The sequence below is a fragment of the Agelaius tricolor genome, unplaced genomic scaffold, assembly GCF_023055355.1.
Source record: "Agelaius tricolor isolate 1412-34295 unplaced genomic scaffold, bAgeTri1.0.p SCAF_4, whole genome shotgun sequence".
NCBI classification, from domain to species: domain Eukaryota; kingdom Metazoa; phylum Chordata; class Aves; order Passeriformes; family Icteridae; genus Agelaius; species Agelaius tricolor.
In genome coordinates this window covers 41,712,559-41,733,591 of record NW_027269264.1, presented here as the reverse complement: position 1 = coordinate 41,733,591, position 21,033 = coordinate 41,712,559, and the positions used below count along the sequence as shown (strand labels likewise).

The following is a 21,033-nucleotide window of genomic DNA, read 5'->3' as shown; positions in this document are numbered from 1 at the left end:
CTGCTCGCCCACCAGAAACTGAGCCCCGATGGGCTCAGCCAGATTCCTGGCTTCCCTGCTGTCTCAGCTCAGCACTTTCACAGCTAACTAATTTTACAAGTGTCTTGCACTGATTGCACATATGCAATTGCACGCTGAGTTGGGTCAGGGGACTTGTCTGGCTGAAGAGTAATGTGGAAAAAGGACACTGGTGCAAAAGAGAAGGAGAAAGGCAAAGCGTTCAGCAGCGTAAACTGTGGAGGAATATGTGCTGGCCAGAGGGGCTCGGCCTCTGCTTAAAGTCACTGGTGGCATGCTGTCCTCATCCTCTGCAAGAAACCTTCCCCAGTGCCCATGGGTGGGCAGATTCCCCAGCCATGACTTTTAAAGTGGAAGGAAAATGGCACTTCCACAATAGGATATGCAATTCTCTTTAATATCACAATAGATGTAGCTAAGGTTAGCAATGACTGCTTACACTACTGGCACAGCTCTTTGAGAGGGGCTTCCACAGAGGCTACACTTTTTCTTCCACAAAGTAACAGTTTAGTGCGGAGAAAGGACCTCTCTTCTTCTTTATAGAGGGGTGATTTAGGTGTTTCCATTCACTTAGAGCACTGGATGTTCCTACCAAAAAAGTATCTTGGACAAAACACCGCACCACTGCTCTCCACATCTTAACAGGAGGTGGACTTTCTCCAAACAGTGATTTGAAGTCTGTCTTAGTTTTGCCAGAATGGGACAGTTGTGGCTAAGGAAAGAGGCCAGGTCCCAAAAAGTCCCCATTTCTCTAGCTTATATAACAAACTAGTTTAGTTTCTGATGGCTCAAAGTGAGCATATATCGAGCCCATTAATAATTACTACAAGGATGTCCAAGAAAAACTGGGAGAAAAGCATTAGGAAAAAAAACCCCCTAAAACCTCCCAAAGAATCTAATCATGATAGGGTGAGAAAAGAATGTGGCTGTGGATTGATGGATGATGTGTAGATATTTTTTGTTAGAGACTTATGAAACAAGTAGAAAGTCCAGATGTTTCAGAGACAGTAAATAGTTCAATGTTTCTGAAATGGGTGTTGTCAAGGGAGAAAGTTAACACTGAGATGCCCAAATAGGTTATATCTTCCACTTGACTTTATTAGTTGATGTAGCTGAGGTTTTCTTCTATAAAGAAAAGCATTTTGAGCTTCATCTAAGCAATTCTTTTTTATTTTATTTCAACTAAACACATCATGTTGGAAGTTGTAACAAAATTGGATCTTAGTGCAGGACCAGGTTGCTGCTGCACATGACCAGGGGACAAACAGCATGATTGTGGGCTGGTGTAATCTTCAGTCCAGTTTTATCTGTATTGAAGAAACCCACAGGCTGGACATTTCACTCAAAGGCAGAGAAGTTGCTCTGTACTCACACATTTCTAACTTAGAAGGTCACTTCCTGTCCTCCTCTCAGTTCCTTATAGATTTTCACCTAGCCAATTCAGCTTGGAAACATTCTGCACTTTTACTATCCCCATCTTTTGTTTTCTGCTGTCAGTAGCCCTGTTGCTCTTTCTGTTGCTACATACCTTCAGCCTGGAAGAAACTCTAGTTCACTCAGCTAGATCGCATTAGTGAGCTGCTTAAAAGACAAACAAATCCCAGCTTTGATTTGTGATTTGCTCTGCTAATGCTTTAATTAGTATTAGTTCTTCAATACCGTGACAACACCTAAGTAAGCACAGCTCTGCAATAGATGTGTTTTCACATTTTATTTTGGTGGATTTTCAAACAAAGATCAAACCTTGCTTCCAGGCTTTGGTCCAGTCAACCCAGTGGCTTCCCAGGTAGCAGCACACCTGGCAGAGTCTTCTGTAGTCTGCAGAAAGTTTTCTCCATCACTGCTGGGGTTTGGCGGCTGGTTCACTGTTCCTCTCAGCAGGCTCTTGCTGCTTGGTGCCAGGATTTTCATCTGCAGTCTCTGGGCTGTCCTTGCACCAGCTCCACAGGGATGGAGGAACAACTCTGCCTTCCAGAAAGCACTCTGTGTCCTCCACAGATGTTCATAGGGATCTTTTTGAAACTCTCCACAAATTAATCTTGGGTAAGTTCTTGACCTGATAGGCATCGGGTATTTTGACTTTTTGTCCTTTCTGGAAGAAGTGTTTTCAGACCCAACAGTCTTTTCAAACTTCCATGCATGCATTAGTGAATGCTCTTCCAGTGGCTTGGAATATGCATATACTCTTTCCCTGGAAAAAAATGAGTGAGCTGTACTCATTCCTTCCTCCATAATGTTGCAGGCTTTGTGCAATTTATGGCTCAGCACCCACCTCCAGAGTCTGTTCCCCCAGTTTACTGCAGCATATTCTGTACCTCTGTTCACACCCCAAGGAGTCACAATTCCTTAAGTTGATGACATTGCATACTGCAAGTCAGATAGATGATACTTTCCCCTTAGTAACTGACCTTCTTCAAAGAATTTTAAGTCACTTATGAACACAAGGCAACTCATACTCACCCCATCTGAGATAGACTGGCAGGTTTTGCTGCCAGTCTGTCTTGTCCTCTCTACAAGGAAAATATGCTCAGAGATCAAATTTAATTTAAATTTTAAGATTTATACCTATTTTACAAAATCTTTTTATAATTCCTAATGGAAATTCTGAAAAACTTGTACCATAAATAATATTTTCCTTGGACCTGAGGTGTGGTGTATGTATGTGTGAGTGTGTTGCATAAAGACTTTTTCCTTTTTATACAAAAATGTTGTTCCTCAGCACCTGAGAGCACCTGGGGCATTAGTAATGCAGAGAGCAGAACAAAGGACAGTATGTAGGCTTGAAGTGTGACCAGTGTATGCAAAATGTAATCATTGTGGGGGCCACTAAAAATTGCATGACCAGCAATGATTTATTAGTAGTGCAGAATCCAGGGAAATATTCCCCTCTAAAATATTGTTTCTCTGGCTCTAAGCATTCAATACATTCCCAGCTTGAGCCAGGGAATTTCTCTCCCTCCTCTCCTCTCCTCTCCTCTCCTCTCCTCTCCTCTCCTCTCCTCTCCTCTCCTCTCCTCTCCTCTCCTCTCCTCTCCTCTCCTCTCCTCTCCTCTCCTCTCCTCTCCTCTCCTCTCCTCTCCTCTCCTCTCCTCTCCTCTCCTCTCCTCTCCTCTCCTCTCCTCTCCTCTCCTCTCCTCTCCTCTCCTCTCCTCTCCTCTCCTCTCCTCTCCTCTCCTCTCCTCTCCTCTCCTCTCCTCTCCTCTCCTCTCCTCTCCTCTCCTCTCCTCTCCTCTCCTCTCCTCTCCTCTCCTCTCCTCTCCTCTCCTCTCCTCTCCTCTGTATTTGTCTGTGGTTTGCATTATCATTCACTAAATATACTTGGACATGACATTACTTTTCTTGAGCTACAGATTTGAAAACTTCTGTCAGTCTCCCTTTGACCCTCCACCCTTTCAGGAATTTCATAATTAAATCAGTAACTCACACTCACTTAATGAATGAGGCCTCTTTTTTGGCATTATATAAATTATATACTTTTTAAATAAGAAAGGCAGAGTAACAAAAATTATCTAAAACTCACTTGACTGAAAGGCTTGAAATATCTAATTTTTCATGTTTACACAATTCCTCCCTTTCTTCTAGAAAATATGTGAAAGTAAAGTGGATAATCTGCCACTGAGACATCTTAATGGCCCACCTAAAATATAAATGTCTACCATTTTGTCTGAAAAGCTACCATACTTCTGTCACCAACTATTTTCATTAACAATTTACATGCTTTATGGAAGTCTTTTTCTGTACTGATTATTCCGATTTTCAAGAAGCCAGAGGAGGAAGCATTTGTCATCAAGGGCCAAAAAGAACAAGTTACTTGGGTCTTAAATGAGCCAGACCAAAAAGTATCTTATGTTGCCTAAGGTATAACTACATGCTCAAATTTATAAGCCAGCGATGTCAGGTTTGGTCAAAATTAAGTTTGTCTTGGCTGTGAATTTGCTGAAACTATTACCAAATACACTGAGGGTTGGGGAACCTGCTGACTGTGACTTTGAGAAAAGGAGGGGTCAGGCTCAGCTTTCAGAGAATCAATCCACAGAGTTACACACTGGTGTTTCATGGTGGCCTTTTCTTACTTTCTTAGCCTTACTGTTAATTGTGAGATGTGTCCCACAACTGCTCTAACACCAATTCAGGAAAAAAAACCAGCACACAAAGTGAAATTTCCAAAACTCAGTAAACATGTATTTTACTGCTGAAGACAAAGAAGAAAGGGATTCCAGTGTGTGCTGGATCTCGAGATGGGTAGCTGGTGCTACCTCCGTTGCAAAAGAGGAAGACGAAGAAAAAAGTAACTGCCAGAAATGGGATAAGATGGGCCATCTAAAATAACAGACAAAGAGATATCAGCCGAGACAAAAAATCATTAATTGGGATGCTGGTCTGGGAGTTCATGGCTTTGTAGCCTTGTAAAGGTTGGTGCTTGACTCTTTCTTTCGCTAAGACACTAGACAAGTTCATCTTTTGAAAATTAGCACATGTGACTAAATACACAATGATAAAAGCACTTATATTATTTCCATAAATTCCCCTGACAGCCATTTGAATGCAAATTGAGCAGAAAGAAACCCTGTTTAAATGAATTAACAAGGAAAGGCAGCAGGGGGATGTGGGGGAAGAAACAGGACTGAATACAGACATACTAGATACAATCTCTTAAAAATAGAGTTGGTTCATATTCAATATACTTGAAGAAGGCATTTCATATACCTTTACTTAGGGTCAGAGGACTCTTAATTTATCCAGCTTGAGTGCACTGACACAGTCAAGATAATGAAACGTTTCATCTATTTCATCTATTTCAATACTGCAAACCAGGGACTGCCTGTTATATGTTTGCTTTGTTGCTTTTGTCTCCATGAACAAAAGAAACGGCAACCTCTTAATTGAAAAGATAACATCACAAAATTGAAATGATACAGCACAAAAACTGTGCCACATGTTTAGAATCTGCAGTAACTTATCTCATTTTGGTGAGCCTCTGTTACTGCGCTTGCTGACCTGGCATGTGCGAGATGTAGAAGATTGATGACTGTTAGAAGATTTGCAAGAAAGCTAAAGTTAAGCAGGAAACCAGTTTATTTTATCTTGAAAACTGTGAAGTAAGATGAAAGTTTATACCACTTCAGAGTGTGGTAGATTATTTAGACAGTTTTGTTTTTCCTAAGAAAGGAATAGACTGGTCAGTGCAAACTTCTGGTTCCCGGTGCTGCTGCTCTACATTGCCATAGTGGAAACTGAAGCTGTGGCAGTGGTGCTAACACCAGGGGCTGAATATGAGGAGTAAGAGCAGAAATAAACTTCTCACAAAGTCACGACCAAAGAAACCAGGTGGAGACTGCAGGTTCACCTGAGTGTTAGTCATCCCAAAGCATTTCATTGGAAAGCCTTAGTGAAAATAAGATGGATGGAACTTAACCTTGTATGAAGTAGTATGGAGAAAACTCCTCCAGAAGGGAACAAGAATGAAATTATATTCTCTCTCCACATGTACCTAAAACAAGCATTTGCTGCAATATATCTGCATGCAGTCCTTTCAGACCATGAAGAGTAGTAGATAGGAACAGACCTAGTGAAAAACCAAGTATGGGTTGCAAGAAGTGGCACTGGTGACTCACTGTTCAACAGTGTTCAATTGCCATTCAGCTCTGGTGAGTCAGGGATAACTGTACAGATGGATATATCATGTTCAGAAGAGATGTAATATCATGGCACATCAAATTTACAAGTATATTTTCATTTGAAAATAAGTTGCTTATCATAAATAACTTCAATTTAAAGAAAATTTTCATTTCTTTCCCTATTTTTTCAATAAAATTGTAAACTATTTTACATAGTTCAAAATATTTGAGGCTGACATAGCCAAATAGCACAATTCAGTTTAAATAGAATAATTTTGAACTTTGCCTCAAAATTAGAAAATACTTCATTGAATTATAGTAAAACCAAATGACATATTTAAATAACTGTCCATCAATCCAATAGCGAGGGCTTGAAATAGGCAACAGAACAGATTCCAAACTGTGAACAGATATCCTTTCTTTATGGCTAACTGGATTTGGCTTCTCATGGTTAAAAGATATATGTGAATGTCTAGCTACAGCTGAAATAAATTAACTACATCCAACAGATCCTTTCTTGTGCAGACCACATAAAAAGATAAATCTAAGAAATGTTTAGACAAAAGACTCTTTAAAATTATTCTTTCATGAAAACCATCATTCAACCATCTTCATAATGTGACCCAAGATGTAAATATGCAATGCCTGTACCAGGTGAAATTACACCGTTGTACACACTGCCTACCTAAAACCATATTACTGGAATGCAAAACACAGATTTTTCCCAAAGGCCTCTCTGACAAAACCAAAACTCAAGCCATGCTAGGGACACAACCTTGTCTCCCCTGCAGAACAGCTGCAGAGGAGAGAGTCATAACTGTTTGCAAGGTGCAAGAGGACTGCATGCTAACTGTGATCAGTGAAATCAAGCACCTTGTTACCAGACAAATTTCATGGAGTTACCAAAGTAAAAGTGCCTTAGGAAGCTTAACATGAAAGGATCACAAACTTGCTTTGCTGGTCTCATCTGTGGGAGGCTTTAGTTGCATAGGGAAAGCACTGCAGTGAGAGCCTATGCTCAAGCACCAGCCCTGCTTCAGAGTTCAGTTGATCTTTAGGTCAAAAATATTCTGCATTTGATCTCTCTCTCTGCCAAATGGAAGAAAAAAAATCCTCACTTTTGTAAAGAATGGAGTGAGGCTTAATGCTGTGGGCTTGTAAAGCTATTTGAATAACAAAGGAGACAGAGCTATAGTTAGAATAATGATGCTAAGTTAGGATGTTCTAACAACACAAAACTATGGCACTGATTAAATATTGATGTGAGAAAGAGAACTGATAGAAACAGACCACTATATCAGACAAAACATCTTCCCTAGAGAGCTAGCAGCTAGTTAGCTGCCCAGACAGACATTCAAAGGCAGTCCATGAAACCTAGATAAAAACGGTCAAATATTGACACAAATTCATCTGTTTTAACTGTTGTTCTGTCTGGATTGCCAGATAGCTACAGGTCATGCAGCACCTGCTGTCTGAAAATATGCATGCTTCAAACTATTACCTACACCTGTAAACTGCTCATGTGCTGATGGTCTGAATGTCAGCAGCACAGCTGGTCTCAGTTCATATCCAATAGACAATGGAGATTCTGTGGAAGGCTCCAGACAAAACTGGCATCCTTGAAGGACAGTGCTACATCCTTACCACTCTCCACACTAAGTTGTATGTAAAATTTTCAAAACTGCCCTTTCTCCCAGCAAGATTTCAATTGCTTGAGATGGGGAGAGAGAATCTGAGATAAACAATCAATTAAGAAAGTACTTCCCAGAATTATTTTGAGATGTTTTCTGGCAATGGTCTGAGCAGATGTGCCATGGCATTGTGCCATACTGTTAAGGGGGCTAAGCTGTGCTGTTAGGCAGCCTCTGTGCTGAACTGTGCCACACACACCACCTTCCATGGAGAAGGTGGTGTCTGCAGCCAAGTCACTGCCCAAGGCATTCCCAGGCCTCATAGTTACTGTGCTGGATGAGAAGAAGGAATCACATCCTTTGGATGCTGGGGCCTTATTCAGGATCTTGAAGACCAAGAAATGAAGCAACAAATCTAGAAAAGTTTAGTTGCTTTCTATGCTTTTAGCTGAATAGGTAAGGTGAGGATCAGTGCTCTGAACCAGGTGGTTTCTGGGCAGGCACCAGACCCACCAATTCAGGGAACTGACTGATGGCCTTGAGATGGAAAAAAAAATAAAGTAAACCTGCCTGTCCTAGCAAAAAAGGCATAGAGAGTGACCTGGCCAGTCAGAGAGAAAAAATCTGCCTCTTCTACCTTGATCCTCAAGACCCACATCCATGATACCATGACCAAGGGTGTTTTGAAGGTGATGGACCAATAAACTAAGCCTCTGCTTCTGAACTACCTTTATCCTGTGTGAGGGAAGGTGATACTCATCATACCATCTAGTCAGGTAACACAGATTTGCTCAATTCACCCTGCACTCATTCTCTGCTAAGGAAATGCTCTCTTGCTCCAAATATTTTTGTCCTGTCTTTTCATTCATTGAAGACTTTTCATCCACTGGACACTCATTCCATGCTGTGTAAATGCTGCAGATATGCAGTGAATTCACAGATGGAGGGAAAAAGGTATAATCCCAATGGTTTGTGAGACCATCAGCACCACAGGGAGCTGTAAGTCCCCATAAAAGAGTTGACAAACTGCTTTAGCATGAAGGTAGGCCAGTCATGACCTAATTTTGACATCTGGGACAACTGCAGGAGGACAGGGAATTTTACTGGGCATCAAAATCACACCATACGCAGTTTGGAAAGGTGTGGAGCAAAGACATACAGAGAAATGAGGATAGATGACAAAATTTCAAAATAAAGTTAATTATAGTTATGCATATCTGACACTAAAGCAGTTCTGGTAACAGAATCTCATATTTGCCTCCTTTGAAATATCAGTGTAATATTTTTTATTGGTTTTCAACATATTTTTTCATATACAAGGATTTTTCCTACAGTACTCTTTAAATTACTTACTTTGGTAATATTTTTCTCTCTGAATTTTCTATAACTTTTAGTTCAAGAAACTGAATCTGATATACTGTAGCCTTAAAGTAACCACAGAATATAGAAATGCAGAATATAGACGCTGCTCAATAGAAGCAAGTCATTTTGACAGGTGAAGAAAAATCCAAGCAATTCTGAAGGAGAAATAAATATTGAAACAATTTATGTACTCCAGCTATCACAGCCCATAAATGATTACATGAAAGAGATATTTTACAAAACGCATGTAGACAAGATTTTTCCTTTGTTCTGTAACAACAGATACGGCTTAAGTTTACTCGTAGGAAACTTTAAAATGGAGAAAAAAATTATGGCATTTACCCTACCATATGGAGGTCTACATACTTCAGTTCAGTGGTGGTATCCAACATGCTTATCTGCACTCCCACTTGACTCTACATCTGTCTAACTACCCAGAAGAGTGATGCATCTGGAAAGGTTGAATAGGCCAAGGGAGTTTACATGTATTTTGCAATGTTCTTGAGAAAATTTACTGGAGGGAGGTCAACATGTCTTTTTTCTTGTATCTCTTCACATTAAATAAAAACACATTGTATGTTATCTGAACATCCTGACATCTAGGTTTATTTGTTAGTTTGTTTGTTTTCACTAAGAATGCAGAAACGTATTGGAAAGTGTTTGCTTTTGAAAACCTTGTATGCAAGGGGAATGCTTGAGAGGGGGTAGTATGAGGATTAGTACTGAGTAACAGATGTAGATGAAGAGATAAAACAGGTTTCTGATGGAACAGATTACAGTCAAAAATGCTTTTTGAAGAAGTTCATAGAGTTGCACTCCAAAAATTAGCATCTTTGTTATTTATGGTAGTGATTCATGGTCGCCTGAGACAGGATGCATGGGAATAGGGCAGGTCCCTGCAAGAGAAACATGGGGAGGTTTGAGCAGTGCCAGGAAAAAGGACTTGCCCTGGGGGTGGGGAGACCTTTCACATGCCTCCTCTGTCCATGCAGCCTGCCAAGGCACAGGCTTTGATCTGCCCAGGATGACAGTGAGCCAAACTGTCCCTCATTCAAATGAATCCACCAGACAGTTGTGAGACATTCCTCAAAGGGTCACCAGCACAGGGCTGTGGAGGAGGGCAGCTCTGGCCACGCTCCTGTATAACATCTCCTCTCAGCCGCACCACCTGCTGCAATTTCCCCCTACATCAGGCTCAATTTGTATGCAAATCCTCCCTCATTTATTCTTGCTCCCTTCGGAAAGGACAAATTAAGTATAATAACGGTAATTGCTTTAATAACATGAAGAAAATGACACCTTTATGGGACCAATAATCAAAGACTGAGACTGTAATACAGCATGACAGGTGTGAAGGCATGCCACCAGCAGTGATTTTCCCATTTCAGCATTTCTTTCGTCACCTTGAAAAGTGCTTGTCTCGGTAAGCCAGGCATGGCTGGTGCCTGGCTGTAAACTCCACACTGCTCCTGACAAGCCAGGCAAGGTCCCCATGGCAAAGGCACCACTAGCAAGCAGCAGCTGCCCTGGAGCAGTGGCTGCAGGTCATCAGCACCTGGCTCTGGAGGACATGGGTTGGCATTACCTGGTGAGGTAGAGCCGCTACCAAGGCCTCCTCAAACCAGTGCCTCCCCTCAGCTCTGTGGCAAATCCTATGGCTGGCAGGTCACAGGCTCAGGGAGATGGCCATCCCTGAGGAGGCCTCAGTGTCTGAGGCCTCAGTGCCATTCAGAATGGTGGCCCACACCTCACCAGGCTCACTTTCTGCGTTCCTATGCTGAACCAGACATTATCTAATTTTGGCAACTTTTTCTGGTTTAATTCTGACATTAGTAAATGAGAATCATCTTTCAGCATAGTGAGCTAGAGCAAGGCACATTTGATCGCCATTTTAGTTGTACTCAAAGCCATCTACTAACAGTTACATTTACTACAACAGTTACTAAATGTAACTAACAGTTACATTTTCTAGCTATTTGTATATTAACCTGTAATTTTGATCATAAAAGAGAGTCTCAGAACTATCCTCCTGTAATAGTCCCTGCTTTCATCAAAGATAAAACCAGCATCAAAGATCAATTATTGCATGAACCAGAATTCCCACCCAAAATAAGCAGATATGGAAACACAAAAGATGATGAGAAAATGAGGTTTCATGCATACTCTGATGAAGAAAGAACAGAATACTGTATCTCATGACAACCATGAATGAACTGGTCCTTGGGTGCCAGGGGAATTCCATATCTGTGTTAACAACCGCTCCAAGGGCACACTTGAGTGACACGGGAGAGAGATGTGCAAACAGGTGTGAACATCAAGGGGTTTTAAAATGTTATAGCAGGCAGAAATTAAAAGGATCCAGTCACTAACTGGAAACATTGACTTCTAGTGAACACCTCCTCAGGCCTTAATCAGGCTAGATGCAAAATGGCTCTCACAGACCAAGTGCTTGAGAACATGCTAATCACTGGTATCCACATAGTATAAAGTACCACACTTGAAAGAAAAAACAGTTTCTGTTTAATTTGCTCTGAACCAAAACCTAAAAGCAAAACTGCCTTCTGAATCTCTCATAAGCAGGCAGAAAATTTACCATCCCACAGCAGTTTTACGGAAGATTTGTCCTCTTTATTGAGAACCTAGAAAACAAAACATTTCTAATCTACAAACACTGCATACATTTTCTTAAATGTCTATGTCACCAATACATCTACATGTGGAACCACCATATTTGACCTTGATATTAAAATTCTTCAGAGATCAAAAGCAAGTGCTAAAAATAGGCAAGATATTTATGTAGCCCATAATAGTAGAATCCTATGTTACAAGCAGCTCTCAGCAGAGACAGGCCTGAACTGAAATCTCAGCTCTGCACATCATACTAAGAAAAGAAAACAAATAAACAAAGAGCTGATGTTCTGTCTCAGATCTCAGAAGTTTACCAGGAATGTACTCTTTCCTGGTAAGAGGTAAAAGACCTTGGTGCATGGATGTTTGATGTTCTTAATGCTCCAGAAATTAAAAAAAGAAAAAATCAAGAAAAGGAAAAGAAGCTCTCTTTAGGCTGAGAGTGAGCCCTGAAGTCAGCATGCCATGTGAATGAAATGAGAGAACCCCAAAGAAAAAAGCCTCAGCAACATACCGCTATCTTTGGGTAAACATTTGTTTGCAATATCTTTTAAAAATAATACTGTCAACTTCAGTGATTGACGATTTCGCTCCATTTATCACTGACAACCAGAATTATTTTTTCAGCTGTGGATCATGTTAATTGTGGAAGCTAATAGAAAGGAATGTGAGGTAAATGGTCTCAATACCTTTAGTATATGTGATGACTTTCACAGACTTGCAGTACTGTATTTACTGTAACCAAAAGGTCATGCTCTATGTCTTAAAGGCAAAAGTGAACTTTCCTGCATCAATCACACTCCTGCAAACTATGCAAAAATATTTTACACAAGGCAATTAGCATTTTTAAAAATCAACCTTAGTTTCAAATAATTGAAGGAAGTTCAGTTCAATTCTTTCAATTCTGACACACATGTGTAAACCAGAGAGGATTACAACTACTTAGTTGGCAAACAAAGTAATTTATTAAAAATGGACTGTTAAATGCTGTTATAACTCATGTTACTGAAAATGAGTGCTAATTTCTTCTCTGCAGCAAGATAAATCTTGAGAAAAGGATGATATTGCATTTTTCATTCCACTGTTAGGAAAAAAAAAAAAGAAAAAAAAGTTTTCCAGATGCTGCAGTTAATCAGTGTTACTTTTAAATGGTGACAATCCCATTCACATCTTGAATCTCCAGGTCCTACAAAAATACCATATGTGGCAATGCTATAATAAAATAGTTCTGATGTAGTTTTGCAAACAGGTATTTGTTTTCACAAGCATTAAAATTTGATACTGTCAGAAATGGGGTCTTTGAAAGTTACAATAATACAGCAATTTGGGAATAACTGTCTCTGAGGAAATACTAGGATATGTGCTTTCAAATAAATAAGAAGATGACAAAAGACAGAAAATGCTATTTTAGTGTATGTTAACAGAACACAAAATGGATTAATTTCCATAGATCAGACTTTTAAAGTGCCAAATTTAATGCACAGCAGGAATTATTGCTTTCAAGGGACTATGTCAAAATTAACAAGCCCAAAATGTAATCTACTATAAAATTAGACTCTTTACATTTTTTTACAGGATGCCTTTTTGATCCTGGAATATCTATCAATCTTTCTAATTCAAGACTGTCATATTGTGAAAACACCAAATACTTTGCTGTGTGATTGGCCATTAAACTTGTTTTGGTTTTCCAATATTCATATGCAAGTCATGATTTCCTCTCTCCTGCCTGCCATCTCTGGGATTATGCATTTGAACAGCACCAGACCTTTTGTTTGGGATTTCCATGATTTAGCATTTCAGCTGGCACTGTTTTAAACAAAGTTACAAAGTTCCCGTCCCTCAATGTTCAATGCTTCCTTAGAAAGATGGCAGCTCTCAATATGTGGAAGTTGCAAAACCACAAAAAGATTTTTTGTCTTTTACTTACTACATACAAATGCTTTCTAGTGCACACTGCAATGCAAGAAATTATAGTTACATTTCATGGTAATAAAATGAACAACAGCATTTCACTTTTGCAAGGTGATAGGTGAAAAAGAAGTACTGTGGTGGCTAGTTTTATTTGTTGTTATTTTTTAGGTAAAATTCATGCCTCTTGCAAGAGGGCGGGTTTTCAAATACATCTATATAGTTATATATATAGTTTATTTCATGTGTGAGGATATGTTCTGTGCTTAGAAATTAATTGCAGCCGTTTTTTATTACAAATAAGGTCTTTACCAAAACCAGCCTGGAGAAGAGGAGATGAGGGGAGATTTCATCACAGTCTACAATGTCCTCATGAGGAGAAGCAGAGGGGCAGGCCCTGATCTCTTCTCTGACCAGTGACCAGTGTCAGGACCTGAGGGAATGGCCTGGAGTTGTGTCAGGGCATGTTTAGGATGGATATCAGGAAAAGGTTCTTCCCCCAGAGGGTGTTTGAGCACTGGAGCAGGCTCCTGGGGGATGTAGTCACAGAAGCAAATGAGACAGAACTCAAGGAGTCTCTGAACAATGCTCTCAGGCACATGGCACCATTCTTGGGGATGGTGCTGTGCAGGACCAGGAGTTGGACTCAATGATTTTTGTGGGTTCCTTCCAACTCAGAATATTATGCAATTCAGGCTATTTTCAGGTGAAGAGTGTCTCTTTTACTGTAATCATCCCAAACCAGTGCTGGGCCTTTTGCTGATTACTTCAGTTGGATTTTCTGTAAACCTGACAAGATTAGAATACTTCTGTTCTCTTCCAGTTTATTGCTACAGGTAACTGGAGCTCCACAGACTACTGTTAGTACCAATATTGACATTCACATATCTGCCTTTCCTAGAGAGACTTGGTGATTAAAAAATCAAGGTATATTTAAGACATTATAAATGGAAGTGCTGAACATGATATCCCATTAACACCCACCAGAATACCACGTATTACATTTTCCTATGAAATTCATATATAATGAACAAGGATTACATACAGCCTATTTTGGTTTCCCTAAACATAGCTGTGATAAAAGTTCAAATACATTATAAACAGCTAGAATTAAGAATAAGTGTATCAGAACTATTTAAATTAAAATTCAGTCAAACCCACACAAGGAAATTAGTCAGTTCACTTATGAGGGCAGAGGATTGAAAAGGATAATGATCTTCAGTTTCTTCATCTAACAGAATTCAGTACAGCCTACTTGATTTCAGGTGTCCTTTTCAACTACAGATGCTGAAAAAGGTTGGTTTTTGTTTTTATATTGGATATGGGACTCCCTCTTATCCTCATGTTAACCTGGGCCCTGGATGACTAACCCTACAGCTGACACAAACAGATATTTTTATTTGTTTAAACTATTAGGTCAAAGGGCTAATGAGCTAATGAAAAATCTTTTAAGAGCTATCAAATGAGGCATGATTAGCTGGTTTTCAGTTCCTATTTGTATGAAACAAACAATTTAAAAAAATTCTCAGTTTACAAATCTTTCATTTCATTCCTAGGCTTGGTCAAGAGGCAGATTTAAAAAACAGTGACATGAGAAAAGCATACCTCAGTAACTGCACTACCATCTCCAGTCTGATTTAGCAGTGTTCTTCCATCAGCTGTTACAACTTGCATTGTGAGAGCACCTTCTACTCAAACAGTGTTTGACAGGACAACATTGAGCCATTTCTGCAGCCTTCTATTTTTCCCAGAATATATTCCTTTGCTCAGCTTCTGTAACTTGTGTTTTGTATATGTATTTTGCCGTGTCATTTATTTAAAAAGAATTTCTAGTCGCATAAACATATCCCTCAGTTTAATATTATGGAACAATTGTGTAGGGATTATTCCAATCCATGTTTCACCAATAAACCTGCAATATCTTTCAGATATTCTTCCAGAGTAAAAACATCTTGCTGTGGAAGAAATCAGCCAATTTTGGAAGTTTCTATTTCATACATATGTATGTGAATTTGCAACTATGTATGATGTACCAGTAATTACACAGTAGTATTTGTTTTCACTTATGAGTAAATAATTTATCTTGAAAAATCCACATCAAGGTAATATGCCATGCTCCCAAACTGGCTACTTACTCAAGAAACAAAAACTTATCAAGTCAGTTCTACACAGTGTTTATTTTATTTTCTTTTTCTTTCTTTTTTTTTTTCTGATAGTGGAAATCATGTATAAATCACAAACAGTACAAGTTCCCCATGTCAGCAGTTGACCGCTTGATTGGGTCAACTTCTGTTGATACTGTATTTTTAGTATAAAGTCAAGATAATATGGCAGTTAACTAATACTTTTGACTACAGTAAAGATACAAACTTTTGTAATATAAATTAATTGCCATTACAAAAAGGCAACTGTATTAAGTAATACGGTACAAAAATCTGCAACTTCTATAAATATAATGAAATGCAAGAAGTTAAACGAAATAATACATCACAGATTTTTGTATAGCGCATTTGAATAGGCAAGCTAAGATACACATGGAGCATTATACAGCAAGAAAGAATATCAAAACCCACTAAGACTTAACTTTTAAGCCATACAAATGCCAAAAGTACAAGTACAGGACACAACATGAAGCAGTTAAAATTACCAGCTCAGAGTGGGCAGACAAAGAAGCCTTACTGATGAGTTGTAAAGCATTAGGCAGCAGACAGAAGGTTGTCAAAACCAGCTGTTGTTGGATACTGATTGATAATGTTTTCGTTCTGACGGCTGAGACACCGCAGACAGCCACAGGTCTGAGAAGAAGCCCAGTGTGGGCACACACACACACACACACACACACACACACACACACACACACACACACACACACAAAGTAATTTAACAGATGGCTAAAGAACATTAAAGCACAATATCTTTTTTTAAAAAGACAATGTTCACTCCTTAATGAACTTGCATGGAAAGTAGAGCCTAGTGCCCAAGTTTATTCCACCTAAATGACAAACACATGTGGAAAGATTAAAACAAACAAACAAAAAACCAAAGCAGTTAAGATTGGTTATCTGAAAACTGCATGGTGCTTACATATTCTACCATAGCCAGAGCATTCAACAACACTATAGACAAGGAAGTGTGACATGAGCTGCTATGAACATTGTTATCCCCTCATAAAAAGGTGAAGTTGTTTATAGACATTTAAAAGGTACACATCCATTAAGTCCATCTACAACACAAAACCACAGAAGTACTACATTCAAAGTAAAGTTAAGTGTTGGTCTTAGCCTTCAGCAGTTATGAGGTATTGTTTCAACCTGTGATGAGGAATGATCACTATATTAGTAAGAAAGAGCATACTCAAAATAATTCTGAAAATTAAAATCACTGCTTCTGTGCAGTTGACATTTGCCTAAAGAAAAAACACTGAAGTATCAAAAGGTTCTAGTCTAAATGGCCACTGGCATTCTCCAAAACCACATTATCAAGGACTTCTTGGGCATTTCTATGTTAAGTTATGTAGCACCTTCAAACAGTGCATAGCCGGGAGATCACGATCAAAACTTGGAGCCAGTAAAGTTTTTGGACCAGACAAACTCACTGGTGGTAGAAATAAGTACAGTTTCAAGAATTCAATAGAGTTGGGCTTATTTTCATTTCCTGTACCTTTTGGTCCATAGCTAAACAAAAGCAGGGGAAAATAGTAAAAAAATGTTATTTTACATCTTCTAACTAATGGCCAATGAAAAAGCAGTAAAAGCTTGGAATCCCTCATTTTGCCTCCTCAAACTGCCTGCTTTCTCTGGAAATAATGCTCCTACTCCTCCTCCCTGCTTATTTTTCACTGTGCCTAAATAAAACAGAAATTTAGGGACCTTGTGGAAATCTGGGGACTCTGTAGCCTTTAAGCTCATGTCAGCAATTAGGGAGTTTGGAAATGTAAATTAGATTCAGTTCTCCTTTAAATCCAGGGAAGGGAACCTCCTTAGCCCTCACAAGAGAAACTGATGGGCAGCTGGGTCCTGGCTAAAGTGTGCAGAGAGAACTGAATCAAAGCGGGGCTCCTCTGTGCTTTAAAATGAACAATTCCAGTTCTTGGTTGTTTCCAAGAGTATTAGCAGTGAGACAATTGACCTGACAGGAAAGAGAACACAAAACAAAGCAAGGACATGCCCTTCAGGCTTCCTGCCTATTCCATTTCAAAATTAAACAAGGAGTTTACCAGTTTTCCCAGCTTCTTTTTGATAATAGGAAGCAGTTACAACAGTGGGAGCAATGCAAGAAATTAATGGCAAATGAAAAGTAAACTAAAATACGTATGAGAAACATTTTGTTTAACAAAGAGCAAAATTACAATTAATAGAGAAATGGCTTTTATGAGCCTTCAAAAGCTGATGTTTACTATTTTCTTATCCCCAAATAAACTAGTAAGGAACTACAATAAACTTCAAACAGAAGATAAATGCTCAGAGTGGAAAGAGATGTTGCTTAAAGCCCTGAAAACAAGGCATTGTGTGTTTCAAGACAGAAGCAGAGCTGATGAGGAACTAATGACACCTCACTCGAGTTTGTGTTTGCAGACACTCATGCGCAAGGGTAGCTGAATGCACAAGGCACAGCATTCAAGGCATGCACCAGTCCAGTGACTGATCTGCACATACCCTGTTGTCACTGTCAACCAGTGGTCTGGCACATTTCTTCAATGGACAAAATAAGTTTATGAGTTTTTTAAAAAATCAACAAAAGGTAGCTAAAATACTGCAATCTACAGTGGGGAAAACAAGGAAAGAGGAAAAGTGGACTGTGTTATGTGACCCAAATCAACTTCTTCTAAATGTATTACAAATGTTGTTTCCAATGACTACTTTTTCGCCTTCTAAGTAACATTTAGCCCAGAGGAAGTTTGAAAGAACAAGATATAATCCCCTTGAAAAGAGAACCTTATAGTACAAACACTGGAAGACCCTTAATTACTGGATAGATGCCTTGGCAATGTTACAATAACAGTAGTAGTCTACGAATGAGTGATAAAGGAAGTATTTAAGAATCACTTATACTTTTAACTAGTAATAAAGCCTCCACAGATGAACTAACCAATATTTGCTCCACTTTTCTTACGGAAAACTACTTTCAATGAAAATTATTACTTTATTCAACTTCTGTATATTTGTAAAATCTTTCATATACTTCTAAAAATCTTTTTACTTAGATCACCTGTTTATGTCAACTGATTTCCCCAAGTACTGTTATCTGTGCACATCTGTTTGTTCATTTTGTTTTTCAGCAAACTTCCAGCAAAATACCATACTGCCTCTGGCAGGGTTTTGCAGTGACTTTAGAAGACACTCAACTACATTGTGGAGTCCACTACCTCAACTATGTTTTCACTTAATAAAACCTCAAGAATAACCTTTGCATTAACATGAAACTGCTTGTGTTTTAGGTATCCTATTAAGATTCTTAGTGGCTGTGCTTTTCCATAATGTGAGGTCAACAAACAAGCTAAATTAGACTCATAAATTCTTTAGACATTACTTATTTTTAAAATTCAAGGTAACACGTGGAATTCCTCCTTTATGGACTGTGTTATTTTTGTGCATGTAAATTTTTCTACCAAGGATGATCATGGTGCAAGAAAGCAACATGCAGTGTGCAGAAATAGTGGTAAACAAAGAGGGACTTTCTACTTCAGTAGTGTAGACAACTTTACTGGAAATAGCTGTGTACCTGATTCACAGAACATTTATTTTAACCAAAGGACATTCTGCATTAACTCTGTATGAACAACATATCACAGCTCAGCCTTGATACTACGCTGCAATTAAGCTGTGACAGAGTGAGCAGGTACAGTGATGCGTGGGAACCTCTTCTTTCTCTTGGCTTTCACATTCTTGAAGGTTCGAAGTCTCTCTCTTCTAGCAAGTTTATTAGAAGGGAGAAGCTGTCTTTTACTGCTTCCATATCATCCAAGGAGCAGGGTTTAAGAATCCAGCGCTTTCCACGTGCAAGTGGCTCAAGTTCAAAATATTTTTTTATCTATTAAGAAAAAAAGAGAGACCAATGTATTATATTATGACAACTCTCTGTCTCACATCTAAAAAACCAAACCAATAAAAACATGTAAAAAAATCAGGATATTCATTTTTTAGAATCTTACCCACAGCTGCTCTTATAATACAGGTTATATGACATGACCTGAAAGTGTTTTCTTTAGGGGTGCTTGGAAGCTTGTATGTACCCATACATTTAACAGCATGGGAGGTCTGAGGAAGAATTGTACTGACTTGAAGCAAACAGCAAAGCACATGAAACATGTGCTCAAAAACATATCCAAAACAGTAAAAGTAAATAAGAAACTGTGTTTGTATTTCAATGTTAAAAATGTATGTATCTTATTGGTAACACTTAAGATACATACTACTGTAACTTCACAAATTAAACATAAAAAATTTACAGATCCTAAACATTCCAGTCAAACATGAGTTATAGCACAGCATCTGTTTGTGACCAAGAAAATCCCATAAAATTAAAATTCTTTCAAAATTACTTAGTTTTTTAAAAAATTAAACATAGAAGACTAACACCCTAATGTTAGTAAGATAGTAGTAAGTATTATACATGAAACATGATGCAGTTTCTGAGAAACTCCAATAATTACTGACATTGCAACCACTGTCAAGACACAAATACAGACCCAGAAAGACTGAGAAAGGAAAGATTTTTATTTGGTAGTATATTCCAATCACTTTTCAAAATAGATAGTACAATATCAAAAAGAAGTTTTTGATGTCTCTTAGAAGAGTACAGCAGCCTGCAGGTTATACTGGTCCATAGTTTACTGTTTTCATTAAAATTTTAGTCTTTGAAGGTATGTGACCAACAGTCTGCTCTGCAATTTGACTTGTCCTACAGAATTTTAGTTTTTGCATTCAAAATTACATCCCTCAGTTCCTGCAACTGTCCATATATCAACAGAAATATTTGGTTTCTGACTTAGTTTGCCCATTTTTGTTCACTGTAATTATTGCAAAATACTCTTAATTTTAGCAGAGACTGTGCTGTAAATATGCAGCACAATTACAGGAGCAGTTACTCACAACATGGTAGGCAGTAGAGGCCCTAGACAGGCAACCGGAGCCACACTGTGTAAGGCTCCATGTGCAGAAGGAATGAAAAGAGGAAAGAAAAAAAAAGGCTTTCAAAGCCCATGCAAACTGCAACATCTCTGTGTAGCTCTTATAGTGTCTACTGATAAACAACAGTTTTGTTTACCTATTAATGAATTCTAACAGAAAAAAACAAGTTGAGTTGTATCAACTCACATAATTCAAAATACAGCCACGATCAGGCAGGCTTTCTTATTTTTGAGAAAGGAATTTCAACCAGAATGTTTAGTAACAAATATTAGGGGAAAAATGGTGGTTTTGAGATGAGAATTTCTGCTAACCCAGAAACAACACTGTGAAAAATTTTAAATCTCTTTTCATTGAAGTAGAATTTTATCAATAACATTTGAAAATGAAGTGTGGTACTTGACATTCACTTCCCCTAAAACAAATTTAGAAAACATACAAGTTGAAATAAATGGGGCTCCAACAAACCAGTATTTTAATAGCAACGTACCAACTCTTTAGCATTGCTATCTCAGTGCCTCACCAGTATCTGACATGTTAGTACAATTTTATGTCTTTACTACTATCTACAAGGGATGCATTGCAACTTTTTCAGCAGCTTGAATTTACCCCCCATTACTAAACTGAGTTAATGGCACTGATCACAGTATTGGAAAAGCAGGGTAAGGAAGCTCTATTGCCTGTTCCAGCAGCAGCCTCCTTGACTGTCACACGAGGGGAGGAAGTAAAAGCTGCACGGAA

The 21,033-nt window shown here is 38.6% G+C and overlaps 1 protein-coding gene across 5 annotated transcripts in view; it reads right to left on the bottom strand.

Moving 5' to 3' along the window:
• Nucleotides 1-1,233: 1,233 nt before the first annotated feature.
• The window catches only part of ARL15 (ARF like GTPase 15), a 241,983-nt gene continuing 222,183 nt past the window's right edge, over nt 1,234-21,033 (bottom strand). For 4 of the 5 annotated variants that reach the window (XM_071425422.1, XM_071425419.1, XM_071425421.1 and 1 more), the window contains one exon: nt 12,349-19,195. In XM_071425422.1, coding sequence (XP_071281523.1) covers nt 19,043-19,195 — 153 coding nt within the window. In that variant the 3' untranslated portion in view covers nt 12,349-19,042. Of the gene's footprint in view, nt 2,210-12,348; nt 19,196-21,033 lie in introns of those variants that run through there. The other variant, XM_071425423.1, reaches the window with a different exon arrangement.